The 25,269-nt window shown below is 39.7% G+C and overlaps 1 protein-coding gene across 1 annotated transcript in view; it reads left to right on the top strand.

Moving 5' to 3' along the window:
- The window catches only part of ATP8A2 (ATPase phospholipid transporting 8A2), a 508,363-nt gene that overhangs the window by 336,812 nt on the left and 146,282 nt on the right, over positions 1–25,269 (top strand). The window contains exons 27-29 of the mRNA XM_058547869.1: positions 3,647–3,721; positions 11,362–11,484; positions 13,547–13,625. Of these exons, the coding sequence (XP_058403852.1) occupies positions 3,647–3,721; positions 11,362–11,484; positions 13,547–13,625 (277 nt within the window). The remainder of the gene's footprint in view (positions 1–3,646; positions 3,722–11,361; positions 11,485–13,546; positions 13,626–25,269) is intronic.

Raw genomic sequence — 25,269 nt, forward strand, 5'->3', positions numbered from 1 at the left:
TCAGGCATGGATCTGGGCTCTCATTTCGTTAAAAGTTTGGATGAAGGATGATTGCAAAGACCTCAAGTAGTGGGGAGGCAGTGCAATTGAAATTGTTGTGTTATGGATGGCTAATATTTGAGTTGGTGTTCTAAAAATAGTCTGAGTACAGAACATAGCACAAACTTCTGGTTCTTAGTTCTCCACCAATATTTCTTCACTGAGAATAGCCAGGCCTCGTGGGGACCTCTTGGGAGACAGTTGAAATTAAAAGTGGCTAGGAGTGTGGAAGAATTTTTGAAGGTCAGCAAGCTCATCTTAGATTTAGGAGGGATCCCTAGCAGTTTTTTGAACCAGAGGATGAGATGATGAAAGCTGTGCTTAAGAAAACTTCTGGCAATTGAATTGAGGTATTTCATTTGATCCCACAAGAACGTGATGAATCCGTCCGTTTGTACCAGGTATTGTATTGGATACAGTTGTGCAGGTTAGGGAATAATTACTGTCTCAAGAAACTAAGTCTGGTGAAGTCAAGAAACTGATTTTTTTTGTTGTTGTTTTTTATTTTTATTTTTTCCAGTAACTTTATTGAGATCATAGTGATTTATAACATTGTATTACTTGGGGTGTACATTATTGCTTATCAATTTCTGAGTAGACTTCATTGTGGTCACCCCAAGTAGTCTAATTATTGTCCATCACTGAACATATGTGTCCCTTTACCCTTTCACCCACCCGCCCATCCCCCTTTCCCTCTGGTAACTACTAATCTGTTCTCTTTATCCATGTATTTGCTATATTCCACATATGAGTGAAATCACACAGTATTTGTCTTTCTCTGTCTGGCTTGTTTCACTTGACATCATACCCTCAAGGCCCATCCATGTTGTTGCAATGGATGATTTTATCTTATTTTTATGTCTGAGTAATATTCCACTGTATATATATACCAGATCTTCTTTATCCAATCATCAGTTGATGGGCACTTGGGTTGCTTCCACGTCTTGGCTATTGTGAATAATGCTGCAATGAACATAGGGGTGCCTAAATCTCTTTGGATCATTGATTTCAAGTTCTTTGGATAAATGCCCAGTAGTGGGATAGCTATATCTTATGGTATTTCTATTTTTAATTTTTTGAGGAATTTCCATACTGTTTTCCATGGTGGCTGCGTCAATTTGCATTCCCACCAGCACTGTGAGGGTTCCCTTTTCTCCACATCCTCTCCAACATGTTGTTTTTTGTCTTGGTATTTATAGCCGTTCTGACTGGTGTGAGGTGGTATCTCATTGTTTTGATTTGCATTTCTCTAATAATTAGTGATGTTCAACATCATTTCATATGTCTGTTGGCCATCTGTGTATCTTCTTTGGAAAAATGCCTGTTCATACCCTCTGCCCATTTTTTGATTGGGTCGTTTGTTTTTTTGTTGTTGAGTTGTATGAGTTCTTTATATATTTTGGAGATCAACTCCTTGTTGGATAAGTGATTTGCGAATATTTTATTCCCATTGGTGGGTGGTCTTTTCGTTTTGTTCATGATTTCCTTTGCTTTGCAGACGCTTTTTTTCTGATGTAGTCCCATTTGTTAACTTTTTCTTTTGTTTCCCTTGCCCGGTCAGACATGGTATTTGAAAAGATGCTGCCTATATTTTCAATGTCAAATAGTATGCTGCCTATATTTTCTTCCAGGAGTTGTATAGTTTCAGGTCTTACATTCAAGTCTTTAATCCATTTTGAGTTAATTTTTGTGTATGGTACGAGATAATGGTCCACTTTCGTTCTTTTGCATGTGACTGTCCAGTTTTCGCAGCGCTATTTATTGAAGAGACATTGTATGCTCATCGCTCCTTTGTCAAAGATTAACTGTACATAGATGTGTGGCTTTATTTCTGGGCTTTCAATTCTGTTCCATTGATCTGTGTGTCTGTTTTTGTGCCAGTACCATGTTGTTTTGATTACTGTAGCTTTGTAGTATACAATTTTGAAGTCAGGGATTGTGATGCCTCCAGCTTTGTTCTTTTTTCTCAGGATTGCTTTGGCTATTCTGGGTCTTTTGTTGTTCCACATAAATTTTAGGATTCTTTGTTCAATTTCCATAAAGAATGTCATTGGAATTCTAATTGGGATTGTGTTGAATCTGTAGATTGCTTTAGGTAGTATGGACATTTTAACTATGTTGATTCTTCTGACCCATGAGCATGGACTATTTTTCCATTTCTTTGTGTCTTCTTCAGTTTCTTTCAATAATGTCTTATAGTTTTCAGTGTATAGGTCTTTCACCTCTTTGGTTAAGTTTATTCCTAGATACTTTATTCTTTTTGTTGCAATTGTAAATGGGATTGTACTCTTGATTTCTCTTTCTGATAGTTCATTGTTAGTGTATAGAAATGCAACTGATTTTTGTAAGTTGATTTTGTACCCTGCAACTTTGCTGTAGTTGTTGATTATTTCTAATGGTTTTCTGATGGATTCTTTAGAGTTTTCTATATAGAAGATCATGTCATCTGCAAACAACAAGAGTTTCACTTCTTCCTTTCCAATTTGGATTCCTTTTATTTCTTTTTCTTGCCTAATTGCACTGGCCAAAACCTCCAGTACAAGAAACTGATTTTGAAAGATCTAACTCAGTAAAATTTCAATAGCAGAGTTGATCTCTACTCAGAGATAAGCTGTGTTGCCAGCGTAGTTCCACCATGGTAACGGGTTCAGTCTGTCATGATTTTACACCACAAGGTTGATTCTCTGGTTTTAGCATGGGATACTTTAAAGTGTAACCCAAATCACTGGAATCCTGTTGCATCATATAAATTTGACTGAATTTTAAACAGCAGCATTTTGTATTCTGTATTTCCATATTTGCTCCCTTCTAAGTCAGGTTCCCATCCATCCTCCTGATGGCTTGCCCCTCTTCTACTCCACTCTTCCCACCTCCATGTCTTCTCCTAATTATACCCAGGTGATGATTCCTTCTCTGCAATAGTTTTGTTCCTCTGTCATGCATGTCCCTGGCACTTTGCTCTGCAGTTGTTTTTATGTCAGTGTTGCCTAATCAATTGGAATTATAGTCTACTTGAAGACGTAAATAATAGTCTACATTTTATTTATTTATATATCCCATGTTACTCCAAAAGATGATTTGAAAATATTTCTTTCTTATTATTGTGTTTTGACCTTTGTTGAGGTGGTGGGCATTCAATTAAGGAGCGTCAGTGCTTTATGAGCTAAGAACACACATGACCAACAGAGGAATTTTTGTTGTTTTTTATTTATGATTTTTATCTACTTAAAAATCCTGCGAAGATAAATTGTATTTATCAAATCAACTTTACAAGGAAAAAGAACATGAAGTTGATATTCTTCTAATCAATGAGAAAGTATTGACACAAAACAGATATAAATTAAACATAAATTGCTTTTCTGTAAATATGTGCATATTACCTCTTAAAATTGTTGTATGCCTTAAATATAAATTTTCCTTAAAATGTTGGTATTTGTGGTATTGGGAATTTATATCTTTTGAAAGAACAACTGCTGCAGTCCTGTGGCTCTTTATCCCTCAGCAGCTGTGTCCAGCTGGTGGTCCACATTCCCCACTACTTCTTCAGTGAATGGAAACATTTAGGTCAATATTGATATAAAACTTCATGAACTTTCTTCTCTTTCAGCTTTGGTTCGCCTTTGTTAATGGATTTTCTGGGCAGATTTTATTTGAACGTTGGTGCATCGGCTTGTACAATGTGGTAAGCATTCTCCATCTCTATCTGATAGCATGCAGGACTTCAGTGACATTCCTTTACTGTTTATGTCTCGGAAGTGTATCTAAGTCAATCATCTGTATACATAGCAGGCAGCACAAATACATCTTTAAGGCCTTTGTTGCTGCGACACATCCTGCAGAAGCCCAAACTCTCCACACATGGTTTCAATCATAGCAGATCATTCTTGAATAACCCCATGAAATTATTAACCCATATATCTTGATAATAGACCGTTGTTACCTCTTTAGTAAATGCCTTTGCAACATTTCCATGTTTTTAGCTCGTGTAAAAATTTCTGAACTACATCTAAACTCATTCCACTTCATAATTTTATTTCTGAGTTCTTCAACATAGATATGAACATACAGTATGTGATCTAGTGTCCTTTTTGTCCTTCTTACAAGAGTATCTATCTTTATGGAAGAATGTTTTCTTCCACAGTTAGTGCTAAAGTAATGAATTCTGACTTTGAGCTCCTGGAATGGCAAATGGTAATCAGCTTATTTGGTATTTTTCATGATTTTAGAGTTCTTTTTTCATTACTTGACTGTAATGAATTCAAAAGCTAGAAATAAATATAAACTATAAACTAAAATGATTAAGTAGCTACTTAGCTTTTTGTTTGACTGGCAGGAAGAACAAAGGGGCTTGTGGTTTAGTGCTTTAGAGACTCTGGGGTATGGCATATTTCTTGAGTTGCACTTTCACACTTATTTTGAACCCTAACTCTGACATTCTGTGCCTTGTGGGAGTTTATATTCTGAAGTCATCATAGATAGGTATAGATGGAAGTTACCACGCATGCACTAATACAAATTGTGGTGCTATAAATATTTACAGTTTGTATACACATTTGTGGCTGGGTATTCAAGTCATCCATGCATTTGACCCCCTTTTTTTTGAGTAGCCACTCTGCTAGATGCTAGGTATAAAATGCTACATGCAACAGGTTGCCCTGACCCTGCGTAGCTTACAGGTTAAGAGGGTCAGATGTGTAGACTGCATGCCACTGAGACTGAGTTCAGATCTGGAGTTTAAACAGCATTAGTCAGTTAGTAACTGTGTTACTCACTACAAAGGGCACTGGCATGTTCACTGCTGATACTTATGCCCACAAAGACAAAGGTGACAGGTGGTGAGAGCAGGGCTGAATTGATGTTCATTTATCACCTGTGCTAGAAAAGCTACTCTAATCACCTACCACATGGACACAGGCTCACGGACCTCCCCTTGGTGTACTAAGGGGAGAGCAGAGATTGTTAACTTTGCAGGACTTACAACTATTTTGAGTAGGCAAAATTATGCAACCATTTAGGAGGAAATATGCTGACTGCTTCATAATGATTTAGTCCTGGAAAGGGCAAAAGTATCATAGAGTTGACACCTCACACAAACCCATGCCCACGTACGTATTTTATAAATAGGAGGCTGAGGGCTAGGAGACTATTCTTTAGAGCTAAAGCTAGGACTGGGATACATGTCACCTGCTTACACAATGAATGGATTTTAGCCCTATTTTCATGCTCAGGCATGAGAACTGGATTCTTTTTTTAGCTCCATGCAGCCTTGGACAATTCAAATTAATCCAACAAACTTTTATTGAGTGCCTACTGTACATAAGATGCAGGCGTAGGACAGTGTTAGTCAAAATATGGTTCACAGACCACTTGCATGAGAATAACCAGGATTTGTTTAAAGATGCAGATTCCTGGCCCCACCTGACTTAACAAAGGGTTTTTTAGAGATACTGCATTTTAAACAAATTTTTCTAGTGATAGTTACGCACATAAAGTTTAAGACTCACAATGGCCTTTGATCCCTAGGGCTGGGAATGTGTTTTCTGCACTTTGTGTCCACCAGACTACAGAGAAGAGAGTGTTGTGGCAGTGAAGTGAGTTTCAAGGTGTAACGGCCCTGTGCTGCTGTGAAGTCCGCAGTGCAGTGTTGGAATGGGCCACCAGGAAGTGGTGGCAGAGACTTGAGACGTCAAGGATCTGTGAAGTGAGGTCAAAAGGATCCTTGGCCTCCAAAGTCAATCATGCTGGAAAGGGCCAAACCTTTTGAGAGCATGGTTTGCCCCCACGGAAATTGTTTTGGTAACTTTTGTTTGAAATAAATTGCAATTTAGAGAAAAATTGCAAAAAGAGTACAAAGGACTCCTGTATACCCAGATTCACTGGTTATTAGCCTTTGTCCCCATTGCACTCCCTCTCTCTGCATACATGTGCATACCCACACACGCAAACTCATTTATTTCTGAACCAGTTGAGACAAAGTTAAGACATCATACTCCTTACTGCTTAATGCTTTAGTGCATAGTTGCTTAGACTATTCTCTTACATAACCACAGTATAATGATCAAAATCAGGAAATTTAAGATGGATATAATACTATTATGTAATCCCTATTAGTCCATATTTCAATTTTGCCATTATTGTTCCAATAATGTCCTACTCAGCAATTTTTTCCACTCCAGAATCACTTCACAGAGACCCAGTGCAAGAGGCAGTTGGTGACACCTCACTCCCTTATCTGGACTGGATTCTCCCTTGCCATTTTCTTCAAGCAGTGTTTCTCTCCTGCTTTTTCTTCTTTTGTGCTTATTCTTCATGTTTGATTCCCCAAGCCTGCTAAAGTAGCAAATCATTGTTTTTCAATTTAATTCTCACAGCAGATTAAATAGCATTAAACTCGTACATCTCCCAAAATAATGAATGAATGCTGTCCCATTAGATCCTCATTGTATCCGTAGTCAAATTTCTACATCATGTTATTTTATGGGTAGAATGAGACTCAAGAGGCCACTGGTGACAAAAGCTACCATGATCAGATGTATTTCAGCTAAATTTTCTCTATTTTTTAGTGGAGAGATAACTCTAATGTTATTTAAACTGTTTCAGAAAATTTATCCCATTTAATTTTATGAAACCAGCGTAATTTGAAGAACAAAACTGTGAGCCAGCTTCGCTATAAATATAAAAATTCTGAAAACAAATCAGCAAAGAGAGTTCAACAGTTATCAAAAGAATAAAATATTTGACCAAGTAGGATTTATTTCAGGAATATAGGAAGTTCAAAGTAAAAAAAACCTTTCTAAATATTACTGTATCAACAAAATAAAGAAGAAAAACATGATCCCATCAGTAGATGCTGCAGAAGTATCTGAGGCAATTCAGCTGCCGTTCCCAAAATAAGAACTCTAAGTAAAATAGGAAAGAAAGAAGCCAATTAACTACATTGAAGACTTTTTATAAAAAACAAGTAGCATATTGCCATAAATGGTAAAATTCTAAAACTATTTCATTTTAAATAAGAAATTAGTCAGGGTTGCCTGCCATCACTATGTAATTCAGCATGGTTTTGGAATTTTTAGCAACTGCCAAGAAAATTAAATAACTATTACAAATACTAGAAAAAATGATGAAATATTTCTCTTCTTATACAACTGTGCAAAAAATGGGCATATAAATATGTTCATATATGATTGTGTATCTAGAAAACCCAAAAGATACCAGTCAAGAAATACTAGAATTATCAGAGAATTTGATAAGGTGACCAGATCCATAATAAACATATAAAAATCAATAGCTTTTTTCTATCCTAGCAATAAATCGCTTTTTTTAAACTTTAGCAATGAGCACTTAGAAATGCAAAGGAAGTAATAATTCCTTTCAAAGTAGCAATTAAAATTATACATTGCATAGAAATGATTTTTATAATACTTATATGAAAAAAACCCAAAATTGTGTTGAAATATACAAAACAAGATTTAAACAAAACAGTATGGAAAGGCATACTGTTTTCTTGAATGGGAAGTCTTAGTATCATAAAAGAATCAGCTGTTGTAAAATTAGTATATAAATGTATGTGATTCCAAATAGAATCCCAATAGGTGATTATTTTGGAGGGTAGGAGAGGAGTTGCATAAAATGATATTGAAGTATAAATGGAATTAACAAGTACCTGAGAATAAACATGCAAAGCATGTTCAAAAAAGAACAATCTTAAGAGTAGATTTATTTTTACTAAACATCAGTCTATACTATAAAGCTACCATAACCAAATCAAGCTGACATTTACATAGAACTAGACAAATAAGCTAGATCTGCAATATGGGAGAATTTAATAAATGTCAAAGGTGGTATTTCACTTTAGTGGGAAAGTTTGCAGTAATTAATTTTGTTCTCAACTGGCTCTTTACATATTTGGAAAAAAATAAAATTGGGCTTCTATCTTATACACATAGATAAACAAATTCCAGATATGTTAAGACTTAAATGTGAAAAATAAAACTGTAAGAATCCTGCAAGGAACTCCTGAAAACTTCCATAACCAGAACTGGACGCTGAGAAGCTATTCTTTTATTATTATTATTATTATTTTATTGCGGTAACATTGGTTTATATCATTGTATAAATTTCAGGTGCACATCATTATACTTCTATTTCTGCATGGATTACATCATGTTACCACCCAAATACTAATTACAATCCATCACCACACACATGTGCCTAATCCTATTCTTGACCATATAAAAATTAAAAGCTTTTGTATGGCAAAAGAAATCCACTGGACAAAGAATATATTTGAACAAAATTTTATAAAATAAAAGCTGAGTTGATATCTATTATACTCAAAGAACTCTTAGAAAAGGGGGTAAACCATGAATAGAGAATGGACAAAGGGCCTGACTAGCTGTTTCACAGAATTGCAAATCTACGTGTCCAACAAATATATGAGAACATGCTCAAACTCACTGGTAGTCAGGGAAATGTAAGGTTTTTTAAAGTAAGAGTTAATATGTTTAATTTTTCTAATTATCCAATTTTCTCTGCCTAGAAAATATTAAATATAGCATGACACCCATTGCTGATAGGGAAACAGGGAAAGATTACTGTTCTCCTTTCTGGAGGGAACAAAAAATGATTGGAACCTTTTTTTGAAAGCAACCAAACAGCATCTAGTGAAATTAAAAATACTTGTGTCTGTTTACCCAGCAACCCTGCTTCTGGGAATCCTTCCCACAGAAATAAAAGATGAAGTATGTATGTTATTGTCGACGCAAATAATACATAATCAATCTATAAATCAAAATAGGGGTGAGTTTATTATGAACCAACTTTTGAGGACCCCATAGCCCGGGGCCTTCCTTCCCCAGGGAAGGAAGGGCACCAAAGAAGTGGGGTGTACAGAGCGGTTATATACCGTCAAAGAGCATGTATCACATATGATTACAATGTCACAATGACAATAGTCACAAGATCGCCCTGTCAGATTGCCCTGTCAGCATAGCTATTGATGGACACAGTGGGAAGCAGGTCTGCTGTCTTGATGGGTGGAGCTGGTGGCAGGTCTGTTGTCTCGAGTTGAGTGGTCACAGGATGAGCGCAGCAATCAAATCCTGCCTAGGGAGAAATGCTTATCCTTAAGGAAGTGCCAGTGTGGGGGAAGTTGCCTCCTTATCTTGGGGCATTTATTTTTCTCTGTGGGACATGATAATTGCTTAAAGCAGATACACAATGCATGTTCAAAGGCAACAGGCCCTTTTGGAAAAACAGACTCAGGCCAAATTAGTTTTACACCCAATGGCTTCCTCATATGCTCCAATATATCCTATTGCTTGCCATTTATTTATCATTATATAATATACTGTAGATGTTTATTACATATTGTTTGTGAGAACAAAGAACTGGAAACAGAATGAATGCCTGTCCGTAGGTGAATGGTTGAAAAAATATGGTACATCCATAGGATGAATTATTATGTGAGCACGAAAAAGACCGCCTAGTGTCAAACTCAGGGGACTTAGAGAGCTTCCCATGATGTATTGTTTAGCAAGAAAAATATGATGAAGAAAAATGTGTATAATGTATTGTTTCTGTAAAACAAATAATGATTCCCAAACAGTCTACGTATATGTGTGTAGTATGCTGTAAGCAGGGTGGAAAATATAGTAAGGCATACTAGATTGTTAGCCTAGTGGTGAAAGGTGGGGGAGGATTTGAAGTGGGTACAGGGAGAAAGTCAAGTAAAAAAAGAAGTAAAGGTGGCAGTATAAACAGTATGCCTGATAGCACACTCAAGCAAAACGAGGAAAGTGAGCTTGCATTCTCAGAGTGTGCAGAGCTTCTGAGATGTTCGTTGGGAGCTCCTTCTTCTAGCCGTTGAACAGATAACTTTTGTTGCAATGAGTACAGCAACTCTTGGTCTTTTTCTCCTTGAAATCTCTGTAGGACGTTGAAATCCCAGGGCTGTTTTCCCTTCTGCTCTACGGCGAAGGAGGAGCCTAAGCGTTTTACTGGCCTTACTCCACCACTTCTCTGATTGCTTTATCCCAACAGACTTGGAAAAGGCTTATTTCTCTGGCCAGATACTCAGGCCCCCAATAACTGGTGTGTGTTCAGAGTTCTCTTAGAGACACACATCCAGTTCCCATGGGTTGAAAGCTTGCTGGTTTTGGTGGGTGTGGATTTGCTCGATGCTGATGCTGAGCGGTGAGTGACCTGGTCTCTGTGATCCATGCCCAGAGGTAAGAGAATGACCTACAGAGCTACTGCACCTCCCAGTCTTGAAATGACAAACCTCTTCTTCAGCATCTGGCTTTCTCTTTCTAAAACACAAATATGAGCATGTCACATCCCTAGAGTACAGGTAAAAGTACAAGTCTTAGAAATCTCAGAAGGCACCATCTGCCCGGGAGCTTGTCATGGGAGGTTGTCTCCTTCCCGGCCTTGCCTTGCACCGTGCCCTCAGCCACCACCACCCTGCATGTCTTAGAAGTTCCCCGCAAACGTGCCACGCTCGCTCATGCGTTGGAGGTTTGTGAGAGGTGCTCTTTTCATAGGAATGCTTCCTTCTGCACTGCTCTCACCCGCATCCCTTATCATCCTGCCAAATCCTGTAGGTCCAATACCTCACAGGTCAGATGCTCTTTGGTCCAAGAATCCTTTCTTGACTCTCCCTTCTTCTCCATCCTCTCCCCCATGAGTGATTTTGCAGAGCACTGTGTTTTATATGTTTATTATATGCTGGTCGCCAGCTGCCACGTCCCCACCTCTGGAGTAGATGGAGCTCCTAGGGGTCAGGGACCTGCTTCTTTTCCTTCTTTCTTCTTCTGTTTATAAATCTCTATATTCCTGCTGCTTATCACAGTATCTGGCCCATAATTCATTCTCAATAAATGTCTGTCAAGTCAATAAATGGATGAAGTACACCATGCTTCCTGAAATTTGAGTATAAAATTAGGATGGGAAGTTATAAAACCGTGCCTCAGCTGGCACCACCAGAAAACACAGCACTTCACACAGCTAGCTGTGGTCTAATTCTAAATCACTGCTCATTTTGCAAAGGAAGGTAGTTGTTAATTTAACAAGATTTCTTGGCTAATCAAGTATTTATGATGTTGTTTTTAGTTTTCAGTTATTCATTTTATGTTGAACAGATAACAGTTAAAGATGGCCTTTCATTTATTTCCTTTGTTTGGAGGGTGTCTGGGGAGCTGTGAATCATTGAACCTCGGGTTTGGACTTGACTGAAAATTATGTCATCATTCCGTAGAACTGAAGCACTTAAACTGCGTAAATCGAAAAGGCCTCTTTTACTGGCTCATTGTTCTCATACAGATTTTCACCGCGTTGCCACCCTTCGCTCTGGGGATCTTCGAGAGGTCTTGCACGCAGGAGAGCATGCTCAGGTTTCCACAGCTCTACAAAATCACCCAGAATGCCGAAGGCTTCAACACAAAGGTAAACAGCGTTATTATGGAATCGTCACCTAAAACGGGTGTGAGTGCTGCTGTTTGTCCTCCAGCCCTAGTTATGTGCCCGTGAGATACTGGAGCTTTAGAGAGAACGTCTGAAAAGAGGTGAGACCACGGCCCTCTCCCACTGCAGCAAGCCCAGGGAACTCAAGGTGCCACATTGGAAGGGACGTTTCCACGTTGCGTGTGGTGCTTCTTTCAGTCCTGCTTGTCGGCTCCTTCCCTCTTCTCCACGTGTGCCTCCAACACCAGTGTGGCCAGTGGCACCCACGGCCCTGGTCCTCTCGGATCAGCCACCAGACTCCCCTTACCCTTTCATAAAGCCCTGCATTGAGGCGGCTGGGAGCTTGCCTAACAGCCCTCTCGTCACCATTGCTTGGTTTTTCATTTAAAAGAAAATGTTTCTTTAGCTAGGGAGTAAAATTGGCCAGACAGGAACACAGGAATCAAGGCAGCCATAGATACTTTGTTTCAGTCTGGAGAATCAGAAAACAGAAATCTAGACAGAAAAGGAATAGGCAGTCCTGAGAGGAGCCAGGCAGAAGCTGGCTTACAGGGATTCCACAGTCGTCAGTGGCAGGGGGGCTCTCACTGAGCCCACCGGTCACAGCTAAGTGTGGCAGAGCAGTTGAGTGCCACCGGCCAGAAGGGAAGACATGTGCCTGGCTTGGCAGAGGAGGCGAAGACATGAACACAACTGCATTGCCATGTTTCTGTCTTAGGTTTTTGTGCAGGAGGGGATTAGGAAGTTGAAACAGAGGTTCATTGCCCAGGTCATTAAAATCCTGTGTGCTGGCTATGTGCACCATGTGCTTGGGTAGTGGGGAGGCCTCAGTGGGGATGACACAGGGAGTCCTCAGTAAGATGACAATCTCTGGAGTCTTTGTTTTGAACCAGGTGTTACTGATAGTCTTCCTTCGGAGCTGCCTTATTTTGGGGAAAACATAATCGGCATGTCCAAGACTAGAAAAAATAAAAGGGATCCTATTGGTTCTAGTATTTTCTGTACACAAGGAGATCTGGATGACTGTGTCAGTCCTTGTTTACTATGATTCTGGCAGTGGGAAATATTGGTCTGTTTGTCTTGCCTTATTTACATAGATCTGTTTTTTACAGAGTTTGAATTCAAAGGCCAGGTAAGGTAGGAAGTAAGTAGAGATGGGCCCATTTCAAAGGTAGTAGAGCTGAGAATGCTCTGAGACTTACTTGCAGGCACCTTGAAGGTTAGGGGGGGAGGGGTGGGTGAGTACAGAGGTCAAGGAAAAGGTAGGAAAAAAATGAACATTTAAAATAGGAAAATCCTATTGTCTTATAATTTTTTCATTGTTTTCTGTTGTCCCACCACTATTTAGGATCAAACTAGATGACAATTTCCAGAACAATTTGTAGATTTTTAAGTAAATTCAACGTAGCTTTAGTAGTTCTGTCCTCTCAGTGGTTAAAAGGATGATTGAAATGCATTTGTGAAACTATAATTTAGAAGAAACTAAACTTTGTGTTCTTTTGTTTGACCTTTCAAGTGTGAAAATAAAGAGAACTGCATGATAACCAAAATCCGAAAAGTTAAAGAAAAAGTTGAATGGGAGGAATTTTAAGGAGTAAAACTAAAGAATGAGAAAGCCATGTAAAAATTTACATTTAAAATGTTTTTAATGCTTTCAAAAGTATACAATTTCAGCCTGTTATTAACAATTTTGACCTAATATCCTTTTCTGGATGATCATAAAATTTTGTTGTCTTTCTTAACGTTTCTAAAGAAAATGGATCATAATTCATTTTTCGAATATGGATAGATTGTATATTAGTCTATGTATATGTGTATATATATTTAGCTTTTGTACTAAAGTAATATTATCTGGAGATAGTCCAGTCATTTGTATGTAAAAATGAGGAAATGGCTGTTGTTTTTTTTTAACTTCAAGAATAATATGCTACCTCTGGAGCGGTGCAGCCGCTGCCGGTAAGCTTCACAATGCGGCGTTTGTTGAGTTACTCAGAGGTCAAGAGTTGTGGGCAGCTCCTGACTCCCTTGGTTTGTTTTCCCGTAGGTTTTCTGGGGTCACTGCATCAACGCCTTGGTCCACTCCCTCATCCTCTTCTGGTTTCCCATGAAGGCACTGGAGCATGGTAACGGCCTCATGATTTCAACTGTCAGCAAGTAGCTTTGCAGTCTCTCTGGTGCCAGTTGTTCACAGGTTTTTTTTCCTCCCAGTTCTGCAGAACTTGAGATCACGAGAACAAATTTTAGAAGAAAAACATACCTAAAATCTAATGAGAGCTAGTCTCAGGTTTATAGCTTATAGGCTTCATCCCTTCTGGCTCTGAGAACACATTTTCTTTCCAATTGCCTGGAGAGTTTAAATTCTAAGCTTAATTTTTAATAACTATTTGAGTCGAGGATCTTAAAGAAAAGCACTGTGCTGTAATGAAACATCGATGCCTCTTGTGCATGATTTTGAAATTTTCTGTAAATTACTTGGGCCTTCGTTTTCCAAACCTCACATAGCTATATGCAGAATACCTCAAATCTTGTAAAAGTTTAATCTTATACCTAGTTTTCTGAAAGAGTCTCCTTTCTTTGACGTACAGCTTTCAAGCAAACTTGTGAAGTTTGTGTGAGGACAGAGTCTGCTGGCTGGTTTTAGTCTTCCCTAGAGCCGGAAGAGGGTGTGTGAGAAATGCGGCCGACTCTGTGTTTGTTCACACTTCTCCATACATCCAAAACGTTGTCCCTTAAAGAGACGTATCTTTTAGCTTCAGAAAACAAAAATGTATCACAAGAATGCTACTCTTTCATCCCTTTCAAATAGTAATAATCCCTCTGGGAAAAATTACTCAAAATGTTGACTAGACAAGGCCTTTTATTGTTCAGAGAACCAAAGAATAGAAAGTTTCCAAGCTTCTTTGTTTCTGTGTCAATGTGTTTTGTGCCTCAAACAGAAATGATTCATCCTCCCTGATATTCTTTAACGTGTTAAATACTGATAGTTAGAGAAAACGCATGCACAGCCAGTTTATTATACCCTCTATTCTTTCATTTTCATTCCACCTCCTTTTCCTTTGAAGGTCCCTAAGTGTCTAAGTCAGAAAATTAAATTTTCTGCTTCTAGCCCACCCCCAAAAGGGACATTCTAGTGGAATCATTTTCTTTTAACTCTAAAGCTTTCCTGTGATTCGTCTGTACTTGTAGTGAATTTAATTTATTTTGGAATGGCTTTGTAACAGTGTGCAAATATAAGAGTATAGAATGTAGGTTTGTTTGAAAGGCTGTGACAGTCTGTGACAGAAGCAGCCGTCGCAGTATCAGGATGAACTGGTGATGGGAAGCAATGTGGATGAGCATGAAAACAGTTTTGGCCATTGCCCTCTTGTCCCTGAGCCCAGCCTTTTATACTTAGGAAGAGACAGCAAATAGCGTGGACTGGCCACAAGTACTGTCTACCCCTTACCCTTTTCATCTAGCCATTGCACTGCGATCCCAACTCCAAAATGCTTGTCTTTGGACTCTGAGAAGTTTTACTAGGAACTAATGTGGCCCCATTCTGCAGTAGAGACAATGGTTTTCTAATCCTGGAGTTATGATTCTGGGCTTTGAGATTGTGGCTTGTAGTTTGTGGTGGAATTGCTGTAGTTTACCTAGATCCATTATGTAAATCCATTCATTGACCTAATGTGGTCTACGTTTAAAAGGAGACAGACTCCCAACCATTACTAGTCTACCTAAGAGATATCACCAAGTAAATTCCAAGTTTGCTTCTGCCACCCATATCTGCGTCCCTCAAATTTGGCAATTTGCCTAGCAGCTGGCCAATAGGATAATTTTTTCCAGTTTTTGTTATTATCACTATCATCATCATTATTTCATGATATCACTATCATGTCATTATTTCTTTTTTTTTTTTAATTTTTTGTTTATTGCAGTAACATTGGTTTATGACATTGTAAAAATTTCAGGTGTACATCATTGTACTTCTATTTCTGCATAGATTACATCATGTTCACCACCAAAATACTAATTACAACCCATCACCACACACATGTACTGAATTATCCCTTTCACCCTCCTCCCTCCCCCCTTCCCCTCTGGTAACCACCAATCCAATCTCTGTCCCTATGTGTTTGTTTATTGTTGTTATTATCTACTACTTAATGAAGGAAATCATACGGTATTTGACCTTCTCCCTCTGACTTATTTCACTTTGCATTATACCCTCAATGTCCATCCACGTTGTCACAAATGGCTGGATTTCATCGTTTCTTATGGCTGAGTAGTATTCCATTGTGTATATATACCACATCTTCTTTATCCATTCGTCCCTTGATGGGCACTTAGGTTGCTTCCAAGTCTTGGCTATTGTGAATAAGGCTGCAATGAACACAGGGGTGCATGTACCTTTACAAATTGGTGTTTTGAAGTTCTTTGGATAAATAACCAACAGTGGAATAGCTGGATCATATGGTAGTTCTATCCTTGATTTTTTGAGGAATCTCCATACTGTTTTCCATAGTGGCTGCACCAGTTTGCACTCCCACCAGCAGTGTATGAGAGTTCCCTTCTCTCGACATCCTCTCCAACACATGTTGTTTCCTGTCTTGTTAATTATAGCCATTCTGACGGGCGTGAGGTGATATCTCATTGTAGTTTTGATTTGCATTTCCCTGATAGTTAGTGATTTTGAACATCTTTTCATGTGTCTGTTGGCCATCTGTATATCTTCTTTGGAGAAATGTCTGTTCAGGTCTTTTGCCCATTTTTTAATTGGGTTGGTAGTTTTTTTGTTGTTGAGATGCATGAGTTCTTTATATATCTTGGAGATTAAGCCCTTATCAGGAGTATGGTTTGCAAATATCTTCTCCCAATTGTTAGGTTGTCTTTTCGTTTTGTTGATGGTTTCCTTTACTGTGCAGAAGCTTTTTAGTTTGATGTAGTCCCATTTGTTTATTTTTTCTATTGTTTCTCTTGCCCGGTCAGACGTGGTGTTAGAAAAGATGTTGCTAAGACCAATGTCGAAGAGCGTACTGCCTATGTTTTCTTCTAGAAGTTTCACAGTTTCGGGTCTTACATTCAAGTCTTTAATCCATTTGGAGTTAATTTTTGTGTATGGTGTAAGGTAAGGATGTACTTTCATTTTTTTGCATATGGCTACCCAGTTTTCCCAACACCATTTGTTGAAGAGACTTTCTTTTCCCCATTGTATGTTCTTGGCTCCTTTGTCAAAGATTAGCTGTGCATAGATGTGTGGGTTTATTTCTGAGCTTTCGATTCTATTCCATTGATCTGTGTGTCTGTTTTTGTGCCAGTACCATGCTGTTTTGGTTACTATAGCTTTGTAGTATATTTTGAAATCAGGGAGTGTGATACCTCCAGCTTTGTTCTTTTTTCTCAGCATTCCTTTAGCTATTCGGGGTCTTTTGTTGTTCCATTCATGTCATTATTTCATTATATTTATTAAGCCTTCAGCATAGAGGTTTTCTTTCAGTTGTGTTGGAAACATTAACCTAATGAGGGAAACTGCTTAAGGTGAAATAAATTGCAAATATTAAGTGTATTTGGCATAGAACAACAGAAGGCCATTGGCATTCTTGTTCATTAATTGACTTCCTCTAACAAATTGAATGAATATTTTAGAATTAATTTTTAAATTCTCCTTATTAGTGTAGAGCAAAACTGATTACATTATTGCTCATTAACCTTATTCCTTCATGTGATATTTATCGTCCAAGACACTGTGGTAGATTCTAAGGGTGACAGGTAAGTGAACCAATGTGGGTCTTACCTTCAGAGAATTTGTAGTCTGGTCAGGGAAATTAGATTCCCACATGGATAATTCTAGTACAATGTAGAAAGTAACTGTCTCAAGTAAAATACTGGTAAAATGCTATTGGATTTTGGAGGGCTGAGAGATGCCTTTCACTTGAGATTATTAGTGGCTTGTTAGAGGAGATAACATGTTTAGGCTTTGCCCAAAAGTCCAAGTAGGATTGAGATGTGTAGGAGTGGAGGGAAGAGCCAAACAAGTGGAGGATTTCAGGGCAGGTGTGGAAAGCAATAAGAAGTTCAGCCCTTGAAGTGGGAAGATGGAGAAAAGATTGAGGTCAGTGAAAGCTGAATTGTAGAGGGCTTGGAATGTGAATTAAGAAACGCAACTTTAGGGCCAGCCCAGTGGCGTAGCAGTTAAATTCGCGCGTTCTGCTTCAGCGGCCCAGGGTTCGCAGGTTTGAATCCTGGGTGCGGACCTACTCACCACTCGTCAAGTCATGCTGAGGCGGTGTCCCACGTAGAAGAGCTACAACTCTACAACTATGCTACACAACTATGTACTGGGGCTTTGGGGAGAAAAAAGAGGAAGATTTGCAACAGATGTTAGCACAGGGCCAATCTTCCTTAAAAAAAAAGAAAAAAGAAAAAATGCAACTTCATTGTTTAGGCTTTGAAAAGTCAATATAGAATTTAGATCAAGGAGAGTATTAGGATCAGAGCAATTTGGGAAAATGACTCTATCATGTCTTGTAGGATTATTAGTAGAAGGAGAACTGGTGACATGAATTCTAGTTCTGTCTCTGGGTATTCGGGGGAGAACTTCAGGAGGGTTAAACCCAGGAAATGAGAGTGTGTTTTGAGGAGGAACGTGTTTTGAGAAGAACTTATTTGTTTGCCAAAATCATGGGATATCTGTGATGTGCCAGACACAGAGAGTGCAGTGGATCTCGTGCCTTCTGGGGCCTTACATAAGGTCAGGTTGATGATCAGGAATTTCATGTATAATTGCTAATTACCAGCATGCTGTGAGGCTGTGCATGGAGCTTATAATAGAGAGACACAACCTGGTCTAGTGGGTCGAGGAAGAGTCTTCTCCAAGGAAGTGCTATTTAAGTTCTTGAAAGATGAGTAGGCAGTGATCAAGTGGTGCAGGGAGGTGTGGGGATAGGAGGGGAGAAAGAACATTCCTGGCCCGGAATAAGCAAGCACACAGGACCTGTGCTGCCAAAGAACCTGATGAGGCCACGAGTGGCATTTCCCCGTGGAGAGGCCTGGACTCTAGACTTCGTTCAGCCTCTGATGAGCGTTTCAGGACACTGAGCCCTGGACAGTCAGTGTTGGTACCCTTCCCTCCCTCTTTCCCCATCCTTGTGCAACTGTAAATCAAAACACATCTCCACGCATTCCCAATGTCCCCTCTGGTGTCAGCGACAGCACCCCTAGTCGAGACAGCTACAGCATAGATGGCGGGGTTGGGAAGGTGGGCCGAGATGTTAGGTGAGGTGAGATCACTAAAACCCAGGTGGGGATGTTTTCTCAGTGAAGAGTTTGAGGAAGGAGAGCTACATGGTGGGGTTTGCCTCTGAAGAAGATACAAGTACTATGTAGAGAAACACTTAAGGTTTGGCGAGAACATGGGGTATTTTTGGGGGGAGGTGGGCGGGGAGTCAGTGGCAGAAATCAAGAAAGATTGCAAGTTTGAGAAGACTGAGATACGGCAGCTGATTGAATTACTTGTTTATATGCGCTGATTTACTGTCTGAAATATAAATGAGTTCTTGTTACACTTTGAATTGCCATTTAGAAGAATGTATTTACCTCACTGCCAAAGAAGCATTGGAACATGGCACCAAGTTGAGACAAACTGGGGCACTTTCAAAGCATGGGGACCCTGATCTAACAGCAGAGCACCTTTAGGCCTCCCTCCACCCCCAGGTCCTGCCGGAAGCTGTGCCTCAGACCCTGCCCACACTCAGAGCCCCTAAAGGAGTTTCGACTGACCAGGGGCTGGGGTCCCTAGAGTAGCTTTATTTCATTGTTCCATACCATGTGGATTACATCATAAAGATGGTGAATTTTACTAGGAAATTCTCTCTCCACTCTCCACAGAAAGAGCCTTAGGTACATATCAGTGCTATTCACTTTGGGCATATAATTGTTAGGAAGAAATATTTTTGAGAAGGTGTGAGCACGTTGTTTATTCCTTAGAAAGCTTCCAAGAATTTTACTTTGTTTATTTTTGCGTGGTTTTGGATAGACTTTTCAAAGCACTCCTTTGCTGATGGAGTTTGTGATGATTCATTTCAAGTTTCAAAATAAATTTTTCCACTCAAGCAATTCAGTAAATCAGATTTCTTCCAACCATCACAACCTTATGCTTACTCCCATGGCCTGCCTGCGGCTCCCACCCTGTGATCTGAAAAATGACTCTAGGGTAAAACCAGAGATGTCACCTTTGCAGAGACTGAAATTCATCAACGGCCTTGGTGTCAGGCCGCACTCAGGTTTTCCATTGGTGTATCCAGTCTGCGTATTTGAGCCACCCTCCTTGAAATGGCATGTGCTTATTGGCAAAAGAATGTAAAATCAGTTTTGATTTAAAAAAAGGAAATTTTCAGATTTTTGTGGATGAAATTTAAGAGGGAGGTGATGGGAAAGAGAATATACTTACCAGCAGAGAAAAATTTCTAAAAAAAATTTGTTCTCAGTTCCTCATAGACCACACCCTGGAAACAATTTCCACCCCTTTTCAGAAGAAAAAATACCACATGGATACTTAGTGTATTTTTACTAATCAAGCAACAGGGTCTTGATTTTTGGAGAAGGCTATTTTGTACTTTTTAATAAATGTACTACTGTAAGATCAGGCTTTTTTATAAACTGAAATAATAGTGTACATGTATAAAATGAAACATAATGTACTTCTCTCTGCCTGTGGCATTATTGGGTCATTTTATCCTGAACTACTTAAGACCTATACCTGTTGCTGTAAATCTGGCTATTTTATATCATGTAAATCCTGATGACTTGAGTTGTTTCACGTTAAGCTAAGTTTGGGGAAGATTGCCATTGTTCTCTGAGATTGTAACTTCTTAAACTCAATTATTCATTCATTAAAAAGAAAAAGATAAGTATGTCTCTCTGCCAGGCCAATACTGGTTCCTGGGCATACAGTAGTGTACATAACAGGCAAGTCCCTGCCCTCACAGCGCTTACACCTGGAGAAGGCAGGTGCAACAGAAGTGTTATATGGTCAAATAGGGTGTATTCCAAGGAAAGCTAACCTGGTCCTGGCTTTAAGAATTGCTTCCCGGAGGAAGTGACAATGGAGTTGAAGGTGAGTAGGAGTGATCTAAGTAAAGAATAGAAAGGAAAGGGTTTCCGGTTGTGGGAATAGTGTGGAGTGAGAGAGTGGGATTCCAAGTGAAAGCAGGCATATGTGGGTGGAGGATCGGGGAGCAATGCTGTGAGACACAGATTGCCTTGTGATTATAAGGATGGCGACAAAGAGATCAGACCTTTCTGGGCCTCGTGGGACTAGTGAGACTTTTGTAGTATAAATTTAATGGAAGCCATTGATAAGTTATAAGCAGAGAGCCATATATCTGACTTATTTTAATGTAACGACACTGGCGAGGGTGATTATTGGAGTCCAGTTTGTTGGCTGGTGCATGGTGCAGGGTAGTGACAACAGCAGTGGGGAGAAGTGGATGGATGAAAGGGCTGCCTGTTTAGGAGATAGAGTTGGAAGGATCCAATACTGCAGTAACTAATACTTCCCTAATCTACCTGATTGTACTATGTCCCACACCTGTCAGGAGAATGTGCTATTGCAGTCACAAAGTTTACCAACAAAATACTACATTTTAAAATATTGTGAAACAGTAAGCTGACATTTTGTTACCGTTTAAAAGTCACTGACCATACTATATATGGATTTTAAAAGATCTAAAGTAAATGAAAAAGATCCAGAGATGAACATGAAATGCTAAATGGGACAGAAAAGGGGCCTGTGCCATCTGGAAAATCCTGCTGAGAGGACAGGGTAGCATGGAGGACGTTCATAAAACCCCAAAGCATATAAATAAAGTAAGTGGAACTTGCTCACTAAAAACTGGAAAGACAGAACACTCTGGAAGCTTTTTAGATTTATACAAATGAAACTACAGGTTATAGATCTAAATAACTGGTTACTAACTCAATCGTTATAACACACTTAAAACCAGGTTTTCAAATTCAAAGTGTTTTTCTCTGTTCCGGTTTGTTTCAGGCACAGTGACCTGGTGCGGTAACGCTCTGCCGATGTTCTGCCTCACGTCTCTATAGCCCTGCTGTTTGGAAACACAGAATTGGGCTGGAAGGGCCTTTGTTTTCATTCAGTTAAATATTTCTTATGTTGCAATGTCTCTTTTAATAAACTCTATGTTAAATGTATTTTAAACAGTTGGGTTTGGTTTAATGTTCTAAGAAATGTAAGCCAGAGTTCCCAAGTTTCACCCTTATAACTTTATCAGGAAGTTGAATCTCGGTGTATTAGCCAAGGTGGGAATAGCTGCTGCAACAAATGACCCCACATCTCAGGGCTTAACCCAGTGAAGGTTTATTTCTTACTCGTGTCGCCATCAAATGGAGGAGTGGAATGTACTGACTATTTTCTTATTTTCTGTGTTCTTGATGCTCTGGTATTTGGGGCCTTGATCCTGGAGAGACTGCCCGTCCCAGGGCTGGCTAATTCCTAGAGAGAGCAAACAACCCCCTGCAAGCATGACTTTGATATACAAACCAACCAGTCTAGAGCCCACACCCCCAACCATCTCCTTAATCAAACTCTCACACACCAGGCCAATATCTCCCCTGCCCTAAATCACCCTGAGGCCAGATACCAGACAACTAGGGATCACCCCTGTAACCGAGAGCCTGCTGAAATTATTCAAGCTATCCAGTCCTAAGCTTACACAGCACACCTTCCCTGCCTTGTCCATTCCATCCCACGAAAGCCCCAGTAAAGGCTCTGGGCTGTGCTCTTCCCTCTCCCCTTCTGCCTCCTGGCTGACCCTGGTGCTTCCATTTGTGGCCCTGCATAACATCTCCCTTCTCCTGTTTCTAGGGATCTGTGAGTATAAACTTCTTCCTCATGAAAATCATTTCCATGTCTGCATGTCTTACCATACCTGATTAAAACAAACCCTGGGTCCGTTTCAATACAGCAGGACTCCATTTAGTGCATGGCCCCTGAGTTCACCCTCAGCCTAAACACTGGGAGGGAGGAGAGCCAGGAGACGGATTGCTTACTCTTAACCATCTCTGGCAGGAAGTGATCCATCTCTTCTGCCCATGTCTGATTGGCAAGAACTAGTCACGGGGCCCCTCCTGGGTAGGAGGGGCTGGGGAATGTCATTTAGCCATGTACCGGAGAATAAGAAATGGGTCTGTGGCCTCACTAGGTGGCTGTTTGACATTGGCCTTCGCGTTTACTTTCCATCATTTTTACTTCCTTTTTAAAATGCATTTTTAGTAAACAAAAGTGAAAAAAGAACAAGATTGAAATTTGAGTTTCATATCCTTAACTTTATCCATCAGAAATGGGAGTAGAGAGGAGAAAATCCAGCAAAGGGCTTATATAACCAGGAACTTAACCCAGCACTGGTTGTGAATGTAATTATAATCACTAACACTTGTGTAAACTCTACCTTTTATAAACTCTTTCCAATATTTTATACCACTCTTACGGAGATAGGAAAAAATAAATTTTCTCTTCACGAATATATGGTGTTGGAAGCAGAGAGAATAGTTTCAGTTACAGTACAGGCATTTGAACAGGTTGAGTTCTAAAAGCTTATTGGTAAATTAGTTACTTGAAACTTGGAATACATTTTCACCCTTGATATTAATCTCATAGTAGCTTGTTGGCTTTGTACCTCCTCTGAACTTCTAGAGTCTTAAGAGGCCCAGAGAGTGAGGTACGGAAAAGAGACCCTGGTAGTATTCTGGAATCAGAATTTTCTGCTCTGAGCTAGTGCTGCTGAAAGTTCTTGAAGCAAAAGTGTGGGAGAGGGAAAGCAGGAGAAACTTGGCATCTGCTCTCCAACCAAAATTCTTGGCAAATGCCTTGATGTCAAGGGAATGGTGCCACCTCCACCTTAATCTCCCTGCGGAGTCAGACGTGAGTGAGGTGCCTGTGGTCTTCAATTCAGGTGTTCCGTGGATTGTTACTACATTACACATACACATATAAATGCACCCCATCTGTTTTCTTGATTATTAAACCCTGTCTTTTCTGACTGTACGGTACTATGCTATAACTTTGTCTTCAAATTTTGCTTTTTGTCACAGCCATTTCTCAATACATTTTTGTGGTTTAGCTGGATAATGACGTAATGTTTTTAACAAGCATTTAATTGAAATGACTTCTTTATAAACTGTCATCAACCTAGCCCTTTGGAATATTGTGAAGTAAGTTCCTTGATCAATCTGTCTGTTCAGAAAATGAGACATACTTTTCTTACAAATTGTGGGCTTTCTCACAAATATTTTCGAAGAGGTTTTTGCATACAACATTTTTGGGCTGTCACTACTAATGTGGAGGGCCCATTTGGTTTTGTCTCAGTTGTTCACAATAGTCGGTTTTAGTGACTGTATTTCTAAAGCTCATTTGGCTAATCCTACATTATGTTGGTCCCTGAATCCAACTAGATTTTGCAAATAATGTAAGTCTGGAAGAACAGGCTCACCTGCTACTGTGGATCAGTGGATTCTGAAGCCATAGCATTATACTGGCCTCTAAGAGAACGCACTGGCTATCCAGGACAGTGTTTCTAGCTCTGTCATTTTGTAGCACTTTTGATGTATATAGTAAGCACACCATTATATTAGGGTTTACATCACGTGTAGCCACAGTTGGATCATTCTAAATGTGACTCTGTTTTATCAAAGCAGATGGGAAATTTTTCCTACTCTTTCAGGTTCTTTACTGTGTGGAAATCCTCCCCTGGACTTTTGGGACAGGTACCGCCCTCTTCTCTCGTTTCAGCTCTCATCTGGATGAATCTGATCTTGGTTTGAAAAAGGCTAATTGATCTCAGATTGTTCAATTAAATGCCGGCTGTTCTGATGCAATAGGCAGCTTAATCCTTCTTACCTCTCCCCTTGCTCTGTTAAGCCTCTGTGTGCTAATGATGGGTTTCTGTTAGGAGGTGCTCAGTGTTGTGCTGGCTAAGATGGGAAAACAAAGCTTTGGTGAGAGCACATCTCTCCACATGCACTTTTGATGGAGCTCTTTTATAGGGACCTTTCTAGAGCCTTGCTTGGTTTGGCCCCTGCTGACCTCACCTGTCTGGCACAAACCACCGTGGCCCCACCCCCACCTCATGCAGCTCACCGTTCCATCCGACAGGGCAGGAGTCCACCTCCGCGCCTCTATGCAGACTGATCTCCTTTTTTGCCTGAATTGTCCTTTCTCTCCTCAGTGCCCCCTTCCTCCCAAATATCCATCTGTACCACCCCATGCTGCTTTGTCTGAAGTAATGTTCTTAATTGTATACACAGATGGTATTTAAATAACGTTCTGAAGGTTGGCTTGGGGAATCTAACTACTCACCTTGGTTTGGGGGTTATTTTTCCCCTATCAAAAAAAATCACCTGAGATTTTAAATATCTGGCTGAAATACAAAACAGCCATACTACAGGAAAGATGTTTTCCTGAGTGGAGTGGTGGAATCATAACAGTACTGTTAAGATTATGCAAAGTGGAAAGAAATAATTTGTCAGCAACATGCTTCAAGAATAAACTAGACAGTTGAAATGGGCTTTTCCAGCCTTGATTATCAGCAAGCTGTAACTTATTAGTGCGTTCACCCACCAATGATTTCTTAGGACTTCTGATCTGTTCTTCAGGGGTATGTTACTGGCAAGTTTTAACAAGGAATGATGCCCACAGGCATTTGCCTCTAAAACAGTTGAAATATAACCTGTAAGAGGAAACCTATTCCATGGGAATTTCCCCGACAGGGT

This window comes from Diceros bicornis, chromosome 9 (assembly GCF_020826845.1).
Source record: "Diceros bicornis minor isolate mBicDic1 chromosome 9, mDicBic1.mat.cur, whole genome shotgun sequence".
Lineage (NCBI taxonomy): Eukaryota > Metazoa > Chordata > Mammalia > Perissodactyla > Rhinocerotidae > Diceros > Diceros bicornis.